The sequence below is a fragment of the Tupaia chinensis genome, unplaced genomic scaffold (assembly GCF_000334495.1).
Source record: "Tupaia chinensis unplaced genomic scaffold, TupChi_1.0 Scaffold148049_1, whole genome shotgun sequence".
Taxonomy (NCBI): domain Eukaryota; kingdom Metazoa; phylum Chordata; class Mammalia; order Scandentia; family Tupaiidae; genus Tupaia; species Tupaia belangeri.
Window position 1 is genome coordinate 695,337 of NW_006207899.1, and position 19,061 is coordinate 714,397.

The 19,061-nt window shown below is 39.7% G+C and overlaps 1 protein-coding gene across 1 annotated transcript in view; it reads right to left on the reverse strand.

Annotated features, from left to right (window-relative positions):
- Positions 1-19,061, reverse strand: part of RBM26 (RNA binding motif protein 26) — a 105,093-nt gene extending 86,032 nt beyond the window's left edge. Inside the window, exon 1 of the mRNA XM_027768932.1 lies at positions 18,942-19,061. Coding sequence (XP_027624733.1) covers positions 18,942-19,012 — 71 coding nt within the window. The 5' untranslated portion in view covers positions 19,013-19,061. The remainder of the gene's footprint in view (positions 1-18,941) is intronic.

Consider the following 19,061-nt stretch of genomic DNA (forward strand, 5'->3'; position numbering starts at 1 on the left):
TTTTTTGTGGGTGTCCCCTCCCCAAAAAAAAAAAAAAAAAAAAAAAAAAGACCAGTAAAGAAGCAACAGCACCAAAAAAAAAGCTCTAAAAGTAGTGAAAAGAGGTGGTGGAAGTAAGAAACAATGGTGGTCTCAGTCATTCAAAAAACCCAGTAGCAGGACCAGCAGTTGGCATAATGGCTATGCCATTGGACTCCCATGTAGTCGACTGAGGTTCAAGTCCCGAAACCAGTGGCTTAAAACTCACACCGGGCACATATATACGCATGCCCAAGATCACATAACAGGAGAATGGAGGAAAAGGGATTGCAGCATGGTTATCCCCCCTGGCGGGCAATTTCTCACTTCCTGTCTCTCTGTATCTCTCTGTCTTTCTGGCAAGCATATGTGTCCTCTAGCAAAAACCCCTCCAAAAAAGAAAAACCCAGTAGCAAGGTTGTGAAGTACTTAAGAAGAAATCATCCACAGTTCTAAAAGTTGAGGATCTGGAGGTAAAGCAAAGCAGATACCAAAAACTGGAATTCACAGACACTAGGCCCTTCCAAAGGGAAAATCCTGAACCTGCCCTCAAAATATTTAAAGCCAGTGATATTGATGAAATGAATCAAACTCAAGTCTGTTAATTACAAAGCACAGAACCAGTTCAATTACTCAGCGTACACTACTGGCCTAACAAAACAAACATGCCTCATACTAAAAATAAATCTTATTTACTTTGGTTTCTATACTACTTTCACATAGAGCATTCAGAATAAGACTAAGTAACGGAACAATTTCTAAGAAAATGTGATCCACATGAGAAGAAACAGTCCATGAAGGCATACTAGACTACCTAGGCAATAGGATTTTGGGATAGACACCGTACAACGAATATGATAAAAATGCTCGAAAAACTATCAGAAAATGTGAGCCACAGTCATAAAAAGAAACAGAACTTCAGGTAATATAGAGAAATTTTAAAAAGAACCAAATTGAAAAACTTAGAAATGTAAAATATGGTGTCAGAAATTAAAAATTCTGCATTACTGCACACTAAAAAAAAATAGAGACAAGCCAACAATGAACTTGAATACAGGAAAATAGAAAATATCTAAGCTGGGGTCAGCAGGTGATGTGGTTAAGACACTGAATTCACAAATGGCCAACCAGGTTCAAGTCCCAGACCTGGCAGCTTGAAAATCACAAGAAATAAATAAATAGAGAAATAAAAAAGAAAATAGCCAAACAAAAAGTAACAAAACATAAGTAACATTTTTTTAGTAATTTTTGGTAGAGGGTATGTGCACTGGTCAGTGAGAGAGGGAAAGTAGAAAGCACCCTCTGAGGGACACGGTCACACCATCATCTCCTCCTCTACCTTTCCCTTCCTTCAGGACTTTTAGCACACATGGCCAATGTGTTTCTCAAGCCACCATGTCCAGGACTCAAAGTGGGTAACTGGCCATGTGAGAGCTGGCTCCCTTTTCCAACAGGCCACAGAGTCAGTATACAAAGATAACTTTTAAAACACCCCTGAGGGTTGGCCCCGTAGCCTAATGGTTAAGGGAGCCAGATCCCACTTGGCCAATCAAAGTTTAAATTCCGGGACCAGCAGTTAGCGCAATGGCTATGTCGCTGGACTCCCATGTAGTCGACCGCAGTTCGAGTCCCGGACCCGGTGGCTTAGACTCACGCTGGGTGCATGTGCGTGTGTGCTCAAGATCCTGAGAGGAAAATGGAGAAGAAGGGATTGCGGCATGGCCATCCCCCCTGGGGGGTGATTTCTCGCTTTCTGTCTCTCTGTCTCTCTCTGTCTGTCTGGCGAGCGCACGCGCCCTATAGCAAAAACCTCTCAAAAAAAAAAAAAAAAAGTTTAAATTCCAATCCCAACAATTTGGAAAACACATTAAAAGCACATATATATATGCCAAAAGTCCCAATAGAATAGAGAAAAATGAAGAAGAAAGGATTGCAGCATGACTGTACCCCCATTAAAAAGTCTTTCTCCCTCTATCTCTGCCTCTTCATCTCTCTCAGAACAGTGCATGAGTTCTCAACTAAAAAGAAGTAAAACATATCTGAGATCTAATTATGTATCTAATGTAAAAGTAACCAAAAATAGGCCAGCAGGTCACATGGTGGTTAGGGTGTGGAACTCCCACATGGCCAAATGCAGTTTGAATCATGGACCTGATGGCTTGCTTCCTCACTCACTCTCTCTCTCTTGAGCACATGTATCCAATAGCAAATTAAAAATAATAATAAATAAATAGGGACCAACGGGTAGCATGGTGGTTAAGGCACTGGACACTCCTACATGGTCAATCATGGTTCAAACCCCGGACCTGGTGGCTTGCTTTCTTACTTTCCCTCTCTCTGTCTCTCTCTGGTCAAATTAAAAAAAAAAAAAAAGTGAATGAATAAATAAAATAATTCTCTTTAAAAATAACATTTTAAAATCAACTAATTTATCTTAAAATAATTTTTTTAATTCTTTAAAACCTGAAGACTTAGAAGAGAAAAAAAAGGCAGAAAAAAATGGAAGACATATGACCAAGAATGTCCCAAAACTGATGAAAAACATCAAAAAACAAAGATCCAACTTAAAAAACACACTATGCATCTCTAATCATATCACAGTCAAACTACTGACCAAATAAAAAGAACTAAATTTTAAAGACAATCAAATGAGGGGGGGCAGCAGGTGGCATGGTGGTTAAAGCACTGAACTCCTTTGTGACCAATCGCAGCTCTCAGCTCAAGTCCCAGACCCAGAGGCTTGAAATTCACACCAGGCATGTGAGTGTGCATGTCCAAAATCCTAACAGGAGAATGGAGGGGGGAAAGGGATTGTGGCACGGCCACCCCCACTAGGGGGTGATTTCACACTTTCTCTCTCTGTCTGTCTCTTTTTTTTTTTTTTTGTAGAGTTTTTTGCTATAGGGTGTGTGCGCTTGCCAAACAGACAGAGAGAGACAGAAAGCCAGAAATCATCCCCCAGGGGGGATGGCCACGCCGCAACCCCTTCTCCTCCATTCTCCTCTCGGGATCTTGGGCACGCACGCGCACGCACACGCAGCTGGCGTGAGTTTAAGCCGCCAGGTCCAGGACTTGAACCGCGGTCAACTACGTTGGAGTCCAGCAACATAGCCATTACACTAACTGCTGGTCCCATGTCTCTTTGGCTAGTATATGCGTCCTATAGTAAAAAAACTCTCAAAAGAAAAGGTAGTCAAAGGGGAAAAATAGACACACTACATGCAAGAGAACAAAGAATCGAATATCAGCCGATTTCTCACCAGAAATACCAATGAACAGCAGCTATGAGCCAATGTCACAAAAGTTAAAAGTATCAAACCAATGATCAAGGCATCACCTTGAGAAAGAGAATAAAAAGCGCAAATTAAACCCAAGGTTAAGTATTCTAAAAAGAACAAAATAAAAATAGAACAGTGAGGGCCAGCCCATGATGTAGTGGTTAAGAGAGCCAGATCTCAAATAGCCAACTGCGTGGTTCAAGTCTTAGACTTGGTGAATTGAGAAACACACCAGGCGCATTATGTGCCCAGAATACTGAGAGGAGAAATGGAAAGAAGACTGTGGCATGGCTATCCCATGGCAGGTTATTTCTCACTTTCTCTCTCCTCCCCACCCCAGAATGCCCTCTAACAAACTGAAAAGAAAAAAAAAGAACACTGAGGACCAGAAGGTGGCATAGTGGTTAAGGACTGGACTCCCACATAGTCACCACTGTTTAAGTCTCTGACCTAGTGGATTAAAAAAATCATGGTGGGCATGTGTGCGTGTGTGCCCAAAACCCAGAGAAAAGATGGTAAGAGAAGGGACTGAGGCATGGACATTCCCCCAGGAGGTGATTTTTCACTTTCCCTTCCCCCTCCCAAGTGCACACACCCTATGGCAAAAACCTTACACGCACACACACAAAATGAATAAAACATGACTACTAACAAAACTGACCAAGGTAATGAAAAAATTAACGAGAAGAGGATTCCTCGTGGCTCCTGCAAAGTAGTCATTTGAGGGGACAAGAAAAATGAAGATTTTCTACTTATAATTCAGCCTCCAGAAAACAAAGCTAGCATGGTAGGGAGCCCCTCTGGCCTTCTATCTCTGCCTCTTTGTCTCTCTCTGTCTTTGTCTCTCTCTGCTTCTGTCCTCTAATTTTTTGGTAAGTTTTCCTTTTTACAACTTTTTTAAAGGTAAAGTTTTTCTCTTGCTCTCAGCTCCACCTTTTGTTTTGTTAATAATCCCCTCTGGTCCTTCCACCCAGGCAGGAGAGTTGAGGCATTCCTTCAGAAGAGGATTCCTCATGGCTCCTGCAAAGTAGTCATTTCGAGTGGCGAGCTAGAGCGCCACGTGGTTTTCTATTTTCTTGGTTTTAAAAATATTTTTGTTGTTGTAGTTTTGTGTTTTTTAAAGAAAAACAATAATTACAATTTTTTTTTGTCTTTTTTTTCTTTGTCGTTTCTCTCTTTTTCATTTTCTTTTTTGTCTCTTCACTCTTCAATATCCATTTAATGTGTTTCTAGATGGATCTAAGGGCACTGTAGATAAACATCAAAATACTATTAGGATTAACATTCCTCAATATCTACTGAATCTGCTGCACCAGTGATCACAACAGAACAGCAAAGAGATTCCAGATCACATCTTTCTGCTTGCTCCTGAACACTCAGATTGAAATTCAAGAATTCGAAAGAAACACACCATCCATTAGATGGCAAGAAATTACCGCAGGATCACAAGAAATATGGGAAAGCAAGAAAATACCTCTCCTCCAAGGGAAAAGAATAACTCCTCTTCATCCACAAGCAGTTCAATGCAAATCATGAAATGTCTGATAAAGATTTTATAACATTCATAATGGCGAAGCTAACTGAAATGGAAAAGAAGAGAGACAATGAACTGCTAAAGAGAAAAGAGAAAGAAATTGATGAGTTCCAGGTGATGAAATTCTTGCAAGATCTAAAAGAGGAATCATATGCTTTACAAAAGAGTCAAAGGGAACTTTTAAAAATGAAGTCTATAATACAGGAAGTCAAATTATCCCTTGAAAGTATTAAAAGCAGACTAAATCATAAAGAAAATAGAATCTCACACGTAAAAGAGAAAATGGCTGGCCTAGAAAAATCCGCCACGAAGACTGAGAAAATGGCACAAAAATTTGAGAATACCAGATCTCCAAGAAGTTCTCAAGGGTGTGCTATCAGGAAAATTAAATACAGACACATGGAAAGAAGAGTTCAAAAACTAAGAAAGTGGCCAGCTTAACCATAGGGATAAGTCTGGAGTTGAATATTATATCCCAGAATTTAATAGGAAAAATGGAACCAGAACAGAAGATAAAGTACATGAGACTGATAGGTTCATGCACCTACCATTTGAACAGAATCCTAACCTGTTTCCTGGCTTTAAGAAAAGTTCCTTAGCATTTCTATGATTTAAGTTAAAACTGGTTTTCTTAATAGTACCATATGAACTTACCATTGAATGTAGTTAGATTATTTAAGAAATTGTGTGAGCAATACAATGTGGGTGGAAAAGGAATAGAAGACAATTGTAGACACCAGAGACAGTTGGAGAAGAGGGTGGGAAAGGACAGAGGGTCAGAAAGAGGGGTAAAAAAATTATAAGAACTATAAGTGGAAAATTTTGGATAATAATATGCATGATTAAGTCACTATGCAGAATATTCTGGATGGGAAATCAGAATAGAGAAAGAATGTAAATCAAGTTACAAAAAAAAAAAGAAAAGTTTCAGAAAAAAGAAAAATCCATTCAATGACCGCAGTAAGATATATAGCCCCAGTTAGGTGCTACTTTATAGGATGCCTGAAGTTAGACTTGTGTTCATGGAAATGTATATATCAGCTGTGTTTGCTATGAAAATATTTAGATTAATTAAGATCTTTAGTAATTCAATAAAAAATGGGGGAAAAACAGTATAGAAAGTAAAAATAGATATCAGAGATGGTGTTGGAAGAGAGTGGGAGATGCCAGAGGGGAAGAGATAGGGAATTAAGGATGGGGGAGGGGGAAGCAAAACATACAGGAAACAAGAAATGCAAAACTATTTTGTTGACAATAACATATATGTTGATGTGCTTGATTGAGACAATATACAGTGTACTCTGGATGGAAAAAAAAAGTATGTTATTTTAAATAGATGTTTAAACTTTGTAGAATAAAGGGAATTGAAAGAAAAAAAATTAATAAAAAAAAAGAAAAAAATTAACAGCATGTATAATTAAAAGGGGTGCAAGAGGGAGCATCACAATAAACCCTACAGTCATTCACAGTAAGACCACAATGCAAACAACTTCATATTAATAAATTTGGCAACTTATGAGAAAAATTCTTGAAAAGAAATGACCAAAAGTGACACAAGAAAAAGCACAGCCTTGAACATATAAGACACTGACTTTGTAATCACAAATCCTTACCATCATAAAAACTTCAGTCCCAGCATTACTAGTGAAGAACATCAAATGTTTCAGGGGGGGAAGAAATACTAATCCTAAATAAAATTTGTCACAAATTAGCAAAACAGAGGTTGGCATGTGGTGTGGTGGTTAGGGTGCTGGACTCACACATGGTTGACCATGGTTCAAGAGTTAGACCTGGCAGCTTGCTTTATCACTTTCTCTCTTTCTTTGTGTCTCTTTCTGGTCAAATCAAATTAAATAAAAATAGTTCTTTTAAAAACACTAGCAAAACAAATCCAGCAGTATGTGTATACATATATATTGACATATGTGTGTGTGTGTGTGTGTGTATATATTTTTCAAATGACCAAGCAAAATGAGAAAAATCTGTAAAATAATTTCAATAAATGCAGAAAAATAACAAATTTAACACCTTTTCATAATAAAAACGCTCAGCAAATTAAGCAAAAACAGAATTTTCTTAATCAGATTAAAAATGAGTTACAGAAAGCCTAGAGCTGGCATGGGCTAACCATCAGGTTACAGAAAGTGAGATACCATATGAATAACTGCAGTTCAAATCCCAGCCCTGGCAGCTTGAAAAACACATGCCCTGAACCCCAACAGGATGGAAAAATGGAAGAGAAAGGACTGGCATGCCCTTTTGGGGGTACTTTCTCCCTCTGTCACTCTCTCCAGCAAGCATGAGCCCTATAGCAACTCAAACAAACAGACAAACAAAAAAGCCTAGCACTAATAGCAGTGAATACTGCAACATTTTATATTTTTCCTACAAGAATAGAAACAAAGACAAGGATGTCTCTTATCACTTTAATTCAGCAAAGAATTAGTGATTTTTTTGTTTTGTTTTGTTTTAGTTTGCTACAGAGGAAGGGGGCTGAGGTAAAGGGGTTGAGAAAGCACACCTCTCCAGCCTACATACATACACACACACACACACACACCCGGGGGAAATGGCCACACAGCAATCACTTCTCTTCCATTCTCCTCTCAGCACACAGGCAACTAAGTTTTACAAAAGCCACTGGATTCGGGATTCAAACCAAGCTGTCAATCATTCAACCATCTGGGTTCCAGCTGCCTTACCTGCCAGGTTAGTAACTGGCCAGAGCAGCTTTAAAAAAAAAAAAAGAAAAAGAAAAGAAAATTATTGGGACCAGCAGTTAGCATAATGGCTATGTCGCTGGACTCCCATGTAGTCGACCGCGGTTCGCGTCCCAGACCTAGTAGCTTAAAACTCACACCGGGCACGTGTGCGTGCGTGCCCAAGATCCCGAGAGGAGAATGGAGGAGAAGGGACTCTAGCATGGCCATCCCCCCTGGGGAGTGATTTCTCGCTTTCTGTCTCTCTGTCTCTCTCTGTCCGTCTGGCGAGCGCACACGCCCTATAGCAAAAACCTCTCCAAAAAAAGAGAAAAAAAATTATGATGATGGTGATGATGATGATGATGATGATGACGACTGCAAGAAAGAGACAAAAAACATCTCCCACCAGGGTATGGTCAAGCCTTAATCCATCTTCCTCCACTCCTCCATTCCATCAGGATTTTGTGCATGCTCTGCAATCAACTATGGGATCAAGTTCCCAATGTACAGTACTTAATCACTGGACTATGGGGCCAGCCCAAGAATAGCTTCAAATCAATAAGAAATGAAGATATAAAAACCAGAATATTATAAAGGACTGTTATTCTTCACAAATGAAATGGGTGGTACAAGAAAAACTCATAAAACCTATAAATGGCTATTAAAACGATTAAGTATACATGGTAAAATTTCAGACTACAGGATCAATGCATGACTATAAATTATATTTCTATATAACAATAAAAATTGGAAAATGAAAGTTTAAAATGTTTCTTATAAAACATTATGTCAGGAGAAAATACATCTAATGATTTCTAAGACCAGCACGAAAAACTATGAAGATTGCTTTTATATATGTAAAACAATCACTGAGTAACTGACCTCAACCTTTTAACTTTTTCCAATTACTACTTTTTCTCTTTTAATATAGATTTTAGCCTTAGGGTGTGTGCACTCACCAGAGACAGAGAAAGCAAGAAAGTGAGAAATGATTCTCGAGGGGGATGGTCAAGCAGCAATCTCTTCTCCTTCACACTCCTTCCAAGATTTGGGGCATGCATTCATACATATCCTATGTATTTATCTTATGTGTTTTTCAAGCTGCAGGGTCCAGAACTCAAATCACAGAGTCAGACATGTAGGATGCATGTGTGTACATTCTCCAAACCCCACCAGGATGGAGAAATGGAAGGATGGCAAGCACTGGAGTGCCTTAAACACCATGCCACCTGCTGACCTGCCATTTTTTTCATACACACACAAAATATAATTGAAAACAAACTTTCCCAGTTTCAAAAGTTTAAACTGAAAAGAACTTTTCAACAGAAATAAGGTAGTGGAAGCATAAGTGGTAGAAAGGTTTTATCCACTCATTTCTCTCATTCGTTGTCTTTTCTCTGGGACAAAGAAAGCAAGAAAAAATTCTAAAAGCCTTTAGCTCAAACATGAGTTAGTCATTCTCAACATATACACACCAAACATCCCTGCCTCTTGGTTTATGCATATAAAATAATTTTATTTGAGAAGTACGGTAAGCCAAAGATAAGGAAGTACTAAAGTGTAAGAAATGGTAAATGCATTTTAACTACTCAGCACTCAAGAGAAAAAGCCAAGATTACAGTAAATCTAACAAGAGTCAACTCATCAAAAGTTAGGGGGATGATAAGAATGAAAAATACTTTATTAGTAATTTATTATAGAATATCAACTCTTCTACTAACTAAAATTCACCAGATTAGAATTACTGTATCTTGGGGCCAGCAGGTGGCATGGTGGTTAAGGCACTTGACCCCCACATGGCAGACCACAGTTCAAGTCCTGGACCTGACAGCTCACGTGCATGCAACATCGTAAGACTTTCTTTTTTTTTAAGAGAGAGGCATTTTTGCTCTAAGGCACATGCGCTCACCAAAGACAGAGAGAAAGTGAAAAATCAACCCCCAAGGGGATGGCCACATTGCAGTCCCTTCTCTTCCATCCTCCTGTCAGGATTTTGGGTACACATTCACATGCACTTGGCGTGAGTTTCAGGTTGCAGGATCCGGGACTCAAACCTCAGTCAGCCACGGGGGGAGTCCAGCACCTCAACCATACACCACCTGCTGGCCCCTAATCAGACTTTCATAGAATCTAAAATACAATACAATCACTGAGTAACTGACCTCAACCTTTTAACTTTTTCCAATTACTACTTTTTCTCTTTTAATATAGATTTTAGCCTTAGGGTGTGTGCACTCACCAGAGACAGAGAAAGCAAGAAAGTGAGAAATGATTCTCGAGGGGGATGGTCAAGCAGCAATCTCTTCTCCTTCACACTCCTTCCAAGATTTGGGGCATGCATTCATACATATCCTATGTATTTATCTTATGTGTTTTTCAAGCTGCAGGGTCCAGAACTCAAATCACAGAGTCAGACATGTAGGATGCATGTGTGTACATTCTCCAAACCCCACCAGGATGGAGAAATGGAAGGATGGCAAGCACTGGAGTGCCTTAAACACCATGCCACCTGCTGACCTGCCATTTTTTTCATACACACACAAAATATAATTGAAAACAAACTTTCCCAGTTTCAAAAGTTTAAACTGAAAAGAACTTTTCAACAGAAATAAGGTAGTGGAAGCATAAGTGGTAGAAAGGTTTTATCCACTCATTTCTCTCATTCGTTGTCTTTTCTCTGGGACAAAGAAAGCAAGAAAAAATTCTAAAAGCCTTTAGCTCAAACATGAGTTAGTCATTCTCAACATATACACACCAAACATCCCTGCCTCTTGGTTTATGCATATAAAATAATTTTATTTGAGAAGTACGGTAAGCCAAAGATAAGGAAGTACTAAAGTGTAAGAAATGGTAAATGCATTTTAACTACTCAGCACTCAAGAGAAAAAGCCAAGATTACAGTAAATCTAACAAGAGTCAACTCATCAAAAGTTAGGGGGATGATAAGAATGAAAAATACTTTATTAGTAATTTATTATAGAATATCAACTCTTCTACTAACTAAAATTCACCAGATTAGAATTACTGTATCTTGGGGCCAGCAGGTGGCATGGTGGTTAAGGCACTTGACCCCCACATGGCAGACCACAGTTCAAGTCCTGGACCTGACAGCTCACGTGCATGCAACATCGTAAGACTTTCTTTTTTTTTAAGAGAGAGGCATTTTTGCTCTAAGGCACATGCGCTCACCAAAGACAGAGAGAAAGTGAAAAATCAACCCCCAAGGGGATGGCCACATTGCAGTCCCTTCTCTTCCATCCTCCTGTCAGGATTTTGGGTACACATTCACATGCACTTGGCGTGAGTTTCAGGTTGCAGGATCCGGGACTCAAACCTCAGTCAGCCACGGGGGGAGTCCAGCACCTCAACCATACACCACCTGCTGGCCCCTAATCAGACTTTCATAGAATCTAAAATACAATACAAAGTTTATTTTAATAAAAACTAGCAGTGCATACCCAAATTCCTGAGAGGGGAATACAACAGGGATGGCTGCATGGCTATCCCGCTGGGGGAGTGATTTCTCACTCCCACCCCCCGACCCCTGCAAGCACACATGCCCTATGGCCAAAACCAAACAAAACTCAACAAAAACACAGCAGTGCAAGGGATTCATCCATAAGAACTGTTTGTGTTTGGGACCAGCAGATGGCATATGGTTACATTTGCTGGACTCCCACGTGGTCCACTGTGGTTCAAGTCCCGGCCCCAGTGGTTTGAAACTCATGCCCAGCACATGTGCATGTGTGCCCAAGATCCCAAGAGGAGACTAGAGAAGGGATTGTGGCGTGGCCATCCCCCCTGGAGGGTGATTTCTCGCTTTCTGTCTGTCTCTCGGTTTCTCTGGTGAGTGCACATGCCCTATAGCTTTGCTTTTGCTGCTATAAACAGAATACTATATACTGGATAATTTTAAATGTGTGATAAACTCGGTATTTATTATAGCTTGAATTTCATGTGTTGGGATTCAATTATATAGAGCATATTGAAAGGGATTAAGTGAAACTTAAATATGGGCCAGCCCCTGCCTAGTGGTTAAGAAAACTGGTTCCCACACAACCAACTGCACAGTTCGAATCCTGACCCTGATGGCTTGAAAAACATATCAGGCACATATACATGCATGCCCAAATTCCCAACAGGATGGAGAAATGGAGAAGGAACTGTAGCATGACTATGCACCCCTTGGAGGAGGGTGCTTTCTCTCTCTCTCTCTCTCTCTCTCTCTCTCTCTCTCTCTCTCCAGTGAACACACATATCCTCAGGCAAATTTAAAAACAAACTTAATTCCTAACAGAGTCCATAAGACAAAGTGAGCAGTAATTGGTTTGTGGTGACTGCATCACGGAGGCAATAGTCCCAAGAACAGATTAATGGTGTCTCAGGAGACCCAAACAGTTCAAGCTCTCATAAGGTAGGAAAAAAAGGGACTAACAGATCGGTGTAATGGTTACATTGCTGGACTCCCACATAGTCAACCATGGTTCAAGCCCTAGATCCAGTGGCTTAAAAAACTCATGCTGGGCACATATACGTGCATGTCCAAGATCCCGAGAGGAGAATGGAGAAGGGACTGTGGTGTGGCCATAGCCCCTGGGGATGATTTTTGGCTGTCTCCTAGCCTCTCCGATGAGCACACACACCCTACAGGAAAAAAAATAATCTCTCTTTAAAAAAATGTTTAAAAAAAGAAGAGGTGAGCTGCAGGTGAGCTGGTTGTTATTAGGAGACATAACTCAGGACCCCTCTTTCTTTCCCTGCATATGCCCACAATCCTCTGTGTTTCTGTCAGCTAAGTTAGGCCTAGGACTTTACAGCCACCAGAATCAATGGGTCTGTAAACAAACTTCTAATTTCTTTTTTCTTTTTGGAGAGGTTTTTACTATCGGGTGTGTATGCTCACCAGAAAGACAGAGACAGACAGAGAGATAAAAAGCGAGAAATCACCCCCCAGAGGGGATGGCCATGCCACAATCCCTTCTCCTCTCAGGATCTTGGGCACGCAAGCACCATGCACCCAGCCTGAGTTTAAGCCACCGGGTCTGGGACTCAAACCGCAGTCGACTACATGGGAGTTCAGTGACACAGCCATTACGCTAACTGCTGGTCACAAAAAACCTCTAATTTCTTTATATAATTCACCCATGGCTCAGGTATTTCTGTTAGCAATGCAAAAACAGCCTAAAACATTTGCAGTTCTGTAAACAGGTTTCAAAATTCTGATTCCAAGATGGCACACACCTTGGACACTGCATTCTCCAGAGGGGATAAATTACACTTCTAACAGGTGGAAGGAAAAAGCGCAAAGAAGCAAAAGGAACAAAACATGCCCTTTTAATAAAGGTATTAATCCCACCCAAGAGGGCTGAGCCCTCATAGTCTAATTACTTCTTAAGGGTTCCACTGTTTAATGTTGTTACATGGCAAATTAATTTCAACTGGAGTTTTAGAGGAGACAAACATTCAAACTGTAACAGGAATGAATGAGATTTCAGGAGTAGAACTGACTGAGGAAGAAAAAAGTCATAGTAATGACTTTGAAAACCAAAAAGGAAAGAAAAAAAAAAACTGAAGTGGAAGACTGAGAAAGAGAATCAAAATATTAAAGATTCTGGCAAAGGGTTGGCAGGTGGTATGGTAGTTAAGGCTCTAGTCCCCCACATGGCAGACAATGGTTCAAATCTTGAACCTGATGACTTATTTTCTCACTTTCTCTCTCTCTCTTTCTCTCCCCCGCCCCCGTCAAATTAAATAATAATAAATAAAATTAAGTAAATAATTCTTAAAAAGATTCAGGCAAGTAAGAAGTTAAAGAGGTAGCATCAACATTATTTGATGTTACCCACATAGGACAAAGAACATAAATCTTACACGAGGTCTTTACAGTTAATAAACATTGAGCTTATTGGTAACATTATGGTAAGCAATTTTGATTAATATGTATAAAAAGAAAGTGTATTACAAGACACTAAGAAGTAAAAAGTTGAGGGGCTAGCAGGTGGCAAGGAGGTTAAGGAGGCTGGATCCCACATGGCCAACTGTGTCATTCAAGTCCCAGACCCAGGAGTTTGAAAAGCACACTGGGCACATGTACATACAGCCCCAAAATCCCAAGAGGAAAATGGAGAAGAGACTGCAGCATGGCCATCCCTCCTCTTGGGGGATGGGAAGGATGCTTTCACACTTTTCCGCGCTCTCTGTTTTGACAAGGCCACACACCCTATAGCAAAAAAAAAAAAAAGAATTTAAAAAAAATTTTTTTAAAGGCAAATGAGTGAAAGGCTGATTGTTATTTTGAGATTTACCTTGCTAAGAAAAGCAAGAAAGTGACCAGAAGAAAAGTATAATTTGTGTGTGTGTGTGTGTGTGTGTGTGTGTGTAACTTGCTCAACTTTTCTTCTTTAAGGGAAAATTAACTCGTATGCCAAAAGGAGACAGTTAAAAGGGAAAAGTTAAAGACGACAAAAAGAATCAAAAGTTCAGGAGTAAAAAGATCACTTTGCAAACTCTAAAGAACTCTTCCAAAAAGATAGGAAAAAAACAAATTTTAACAGAGTATGAAGGATTTAGTAACAAGTATGAGTGAAGGGGAAAATACTACAAAAACTTCAAAAAGCTTTTTTTTTTTTTTTAAAGTTTTGTTACAGGGCATGTGCGCTCATCAGAGAAAGAGGGAAAGGGATGCCACAATCCCTTTTTTGCCTATTTCCACAGGATTTGGGGTATGCACACATGCACCGGGCCTGATTTTCAAGCTGCTGGGTCCAAGACACAAATTGCACAGTTGGTCACCTGGAATACAGCGCCTTAACCTCCATACCACTTGCTGGCTCCAAAAAGCTTACTTTCCTAAACTCTTTAAAGCACCAATAACCATGATGCTTTAGAACTTTGTTCCTTTACAAGAATAACTACAACTATGAAAATGTAATAACTAAGTGTATAGAGTAATAGGAAAGAAAACTCTGGGATGCTCCATTTGTAGTAGTAAATTAAGAACATATGTGATTCTTGAAGTTACCAGGTGACGTAGTGGTTAAGTGCATTGGACTCCCCACATGGTCGACCATTGTTCCAGTCTCAGACCTGGCAGACTGCTTTCTCACCTTCTCTCTCTCTCACTCTGTCTCTCTCTGGGCAAATTAAAATAAATAAATAAAGTTAAATAAAATAATTCTTAAGGGGAAAAAAGAGCATATGTGACTCTTGAGTCAAGAACCTTGAGTTTAAATCACTGTGGGCAAGTGTATTAACTTCATGCTTCAGCACCTCAGTATCATCACCTGCAAAATGGGAGATTGCAGTGCTTACTTCATAAAACTTCAAAATAAGACAAAATAATGCATACAAATGTTAGGTGATAGGGGCAGCAGTAGTGGCAACAATATTAAGAGTGACAATAGGGAACCAGCAGTTAGCGTAATGGCTATGTCACTGGACTCCCACGTAGTCAACCGTGGTTTGCGTCCCGGACCCAGTGGCTTAAAACTCACGCCGGGCGCGTGTGCGTGCGTGCCCAAGATCCCGAGAGGAGAATGGAGGAGAAGGGATTGCTGCGTGACCATCCCCCCTGGGGGGTGATTTCTCGCTTTCTATCTCTCTGTCTCTCTCTGGCGAGCGCACGCGCCCTATAGCGAAAACCTCTCCAAAAAAAAAGAGTGACAATAATAGGACTGTGACCAATCTATGTTTAATCAATCAGTATTTAAGGAAGGTAGGTCGGCTAGGCTCTTAAATACATGTCTCATTTGATCCTTTTAACTACAGATGGAAATATGATGCTCCCTATATATGAATAAGGAAAGGGGAAGTTTATTTGCCTAAATCAATCAGCCAATAAGCAATATAACTGAGATTTGAATACTGATCTATGTGTACACAAAGCCTGTTTTCTTTCTACTACACAAACTACCTCCACAGCACTACCTCCACAGCACTACACACAGAAGCACAAAATTGGACACTGTTATTATTTACTAATCAAATCTGAGCACATAATTAGGTCTGGCTGCCTCTGAACTTTACGTCCTAAAAAATTAAGAGGTTTGATTATATACAGAGGTGTCCCTTCAGATAAAAAAAATTTATGATGTATTTACCATATTTAGTGAAATGTAAGCCCATTAAAAATAATTGTGTTAATATAGCAGAAACTTCCTGTTAACAAAAAACTTAAACGAGAGTTAAATATTTTTCCAGGACTTCACAATATTAAAAAGAAACAAATGTTAGAGGAAAGACCAACAGCTAGTTTTATTATTAACAAGTATGACTAAGCAAATGTTCAAAATAACAAATCGTCAATCTTAATTTCATGATTACAATTTTAATATATACATTTTCAATAATTTATGAAAAAGCAAACTCAGAAGTGATAAAGCTACAGAACATATAGTACAATAAAATACAGACTTACAGGCTTATTTCATGCTGAAAAAGCAACCAGCCTTTTCCCCCCTAACATCAACCTGAAAACTCTCCTATCCTAAAACCCTACTCTGGCTTCCTGGTATCCTTCAGTAATATCTAAAATACTTAACATGACTCAACAAAGTTCTCTGTGATCCGGCTCCTCTCTGGAGCTATCCACTACCATTCTTCCCCTTGCTCTTTTTTCCAGTTCTTTCCTCCAAGATATCGCTTTTCTTTCACTTTTTAGAACCTTCATAAATCTGTTCTCCAAAGCTCAGAATGCTTTCTCCGATCTTCTGCCCCAGCAAATGGCTCTTCATCCTTCCAAGGTGAAATCAAACGTTATCACACCAAGGAAGCCTTTCTTGATTTTCTGACATATTTTGACAGCTTCTGGACTTCTTCACAAGACTCCTTTTTAGTCTGTAAATATTTGTTTGAAATCTGTGTCTTCCCTGCTAAATAGTTAAGCAATGAAGACAGTCACTTCATGTCTTGATTCCTACTATTTCCCCAGTATCTAGAACATCACTTCCACAAGTACACTGGGTACTCATTAAAAGACTGTTGAAACAATACATTTAAAAGACAGTGTTAAATACAAAATCATGAGATATTTCACCAATGCAGGTAACTAAAAAAGTTCTATATACATTTCATACCTTCCTACATACCTCTTGCACACAGGAGCAATTTGGTAACTACAATGTTAAATGAAGTTTTTTTAAAAAAATCCCTTTAGGTGACCAACAGATGTTAATGCCTCACAATTCAAGGTTATGACTGGTATTAGTTAGAATTAGCTTTTATAATCATCATCTAAAAGAATTAACCTGAAATGCAATTAAAGAACTAATCTTAAGTTTTTTTTAAGATACATTATTTTCCCCATTCTACAGATGAGAAAATGAAGGCAATAGTTGAGTAACTTACCCAATAGTATATAGCTAGTAAGTGGCAGAAACAGCCGCTCCGGAGTTCCTCCTCTCAAACTCTATACTGTACTGTGCTACAAGTTTCTCTCCAGTACACTGAAATAAAGCTTCTATCCATACCATGTCACTCCAGCGAAACCATTTTGCCAAGGACACCACAATGACCTATGCCTTGCCACTTATCTGAATTCATCCTTTTCATCCATTCTGCAGTAGTATCCTATCAAATAAATAACTCCCTTCTTCTATTATACATTTATTTTTTCCTTTATTCACATATAGCCCACTTGTTCTCCCACCTGGGTCCTGAGCCCTTTCCTCTTCCCTATCTACAAATTCTTCTGAGGCAATAGCCAACAATTCCATGCTTTAAAATATTACCTACAGGACTCAAAATGTCTCTAGTCCTGGTCTGAATTCTACATTCATATCACATATCCAATATGTGACACCACCTCACACTTAATGATCAAAACCAACAAGCCTTCCCCTCCCTCAATCTGTTCTCTCCCAGTGTTCCCTATCATCAGTTGCTTGGGCTAACTTATTTGATTTCCTGTCCTCTCATCTCCCACATCCAATCTATCACCTAGTTCTATCAGATCTACTTATGAAACATATTTGGTTCTTTCAGTTTTTACTATCTCTCTAAAGCAAACGACAGACATCTCTGTCCACTGTCTCTGCAGGCAGCATCAACACACACAGAGATCATCATTGTCTGATTTAAGTCATGTCTTCTCATTATACTTTACATACAATCCTAACTCTTGACCATGGGCCCACCCCCCAAAAAAATGCCACATGATTTTGCCCCTTCCTACTTCTTCGACTTATCAATAGTATCTTTCCATTGGCTCCTCCATCAGCCACAATGGCGTTCTTTCTCATCCTCAGACACACCAAGATGACTTCTGCTACTGGGCCTTTGGATTTGTTCTTCCTTCTGCAAGAAAACTCTTTCCTCAGACGTTCATATAGATAGTTTCTTCTCCTTTTTAGGCGTTGCTCAAATGTCACCAACTGAGAGGCTCTCCCTGACCATCTGATGTGAAGGAGCCCCACTCTGGTCACTCTTTTACATTATCTTTTATTATTATAATGATAATAGCTTTATTAATACTTGAAATCATCTTAATTATTATGTCATGTCAACTTTGGAATTTAAAAGCTCTTTCCTCAAAACTTCCCACAGTATGCAATAGGTGCTTAATAAATTTAATAAATGAGTGAATTTTCCCTCAAAGTGAATTTCCTTATAACTGCATTTTAAGTTGTTTTTGGTAAAAATCAACCAATTCTGACAGGGCACTTTGTCGGTGCTAATAGTATATTTTGTATTAAGAAGAACACACTTAAAAGGCTCAAGTTTTCCAATCTGATACATTTCAGCCCCCTAACCCACCCCAATCCGCTCCACTGTAACATCCCATTTGAAACTGCTAAACATCCCATATGGATGGAAATTTAATTTTCCTCTCACACTCCAAGCAAACGAATGTGTGGGCGGGAATTTTGTTGGGCACCTTAGCACCTGTTACATCTGCAATCAGTTAAGAGAGGTACAGATGAGCCAGATAGCACATGGGCGACGTGGCCTTTCTTTCAAGAATTGTATTTAGGTGTAACGTGAGCGATTTAAACCAAAACTGTCGTAATCTCTAGTGAAAGCTGTTCACTTCATTTAAAGAGGCAAAAGTAAAATAACATACAGGCAGGAGGCTATGCTCAGATTCACTAAAGAAACCTGTTTCTGAGGCCCTCGGAAAAATACAGATGTGAGTGAGGAGGCTGGGGTCGGTCTACACGTAACGGGAAAACCGGAGCGGAGGAAAAAAATCGATTCAAAGACCAGTTCGGTGAGAAAATAAAGATCAGCTCAGGCTCTCGGAGGTGTCTCGAATCTAGAAGCAAGCACAGACCAGCAGGAGAAAACACAAGAGCCCTGGGACCTCTGTTCACGGCTTCGGCCTCCACGGCAAGACTTGGGGAAACTGCAGATGTGTACGTCTGCCTGTCTCCCACTGCCATCCCTGCAAGGAGAGATCCCCCGGATACTCACATGGGCTCGAGAGTCTTGCTCAGCCAGGACTTCAGTGCCTCGAAGTTTTCAATGATCATTTTAGAAACCATCCACAGCGGCCCCGAGGCCCGTCACACTCCTGAGCCCGCCCAGGTCGCG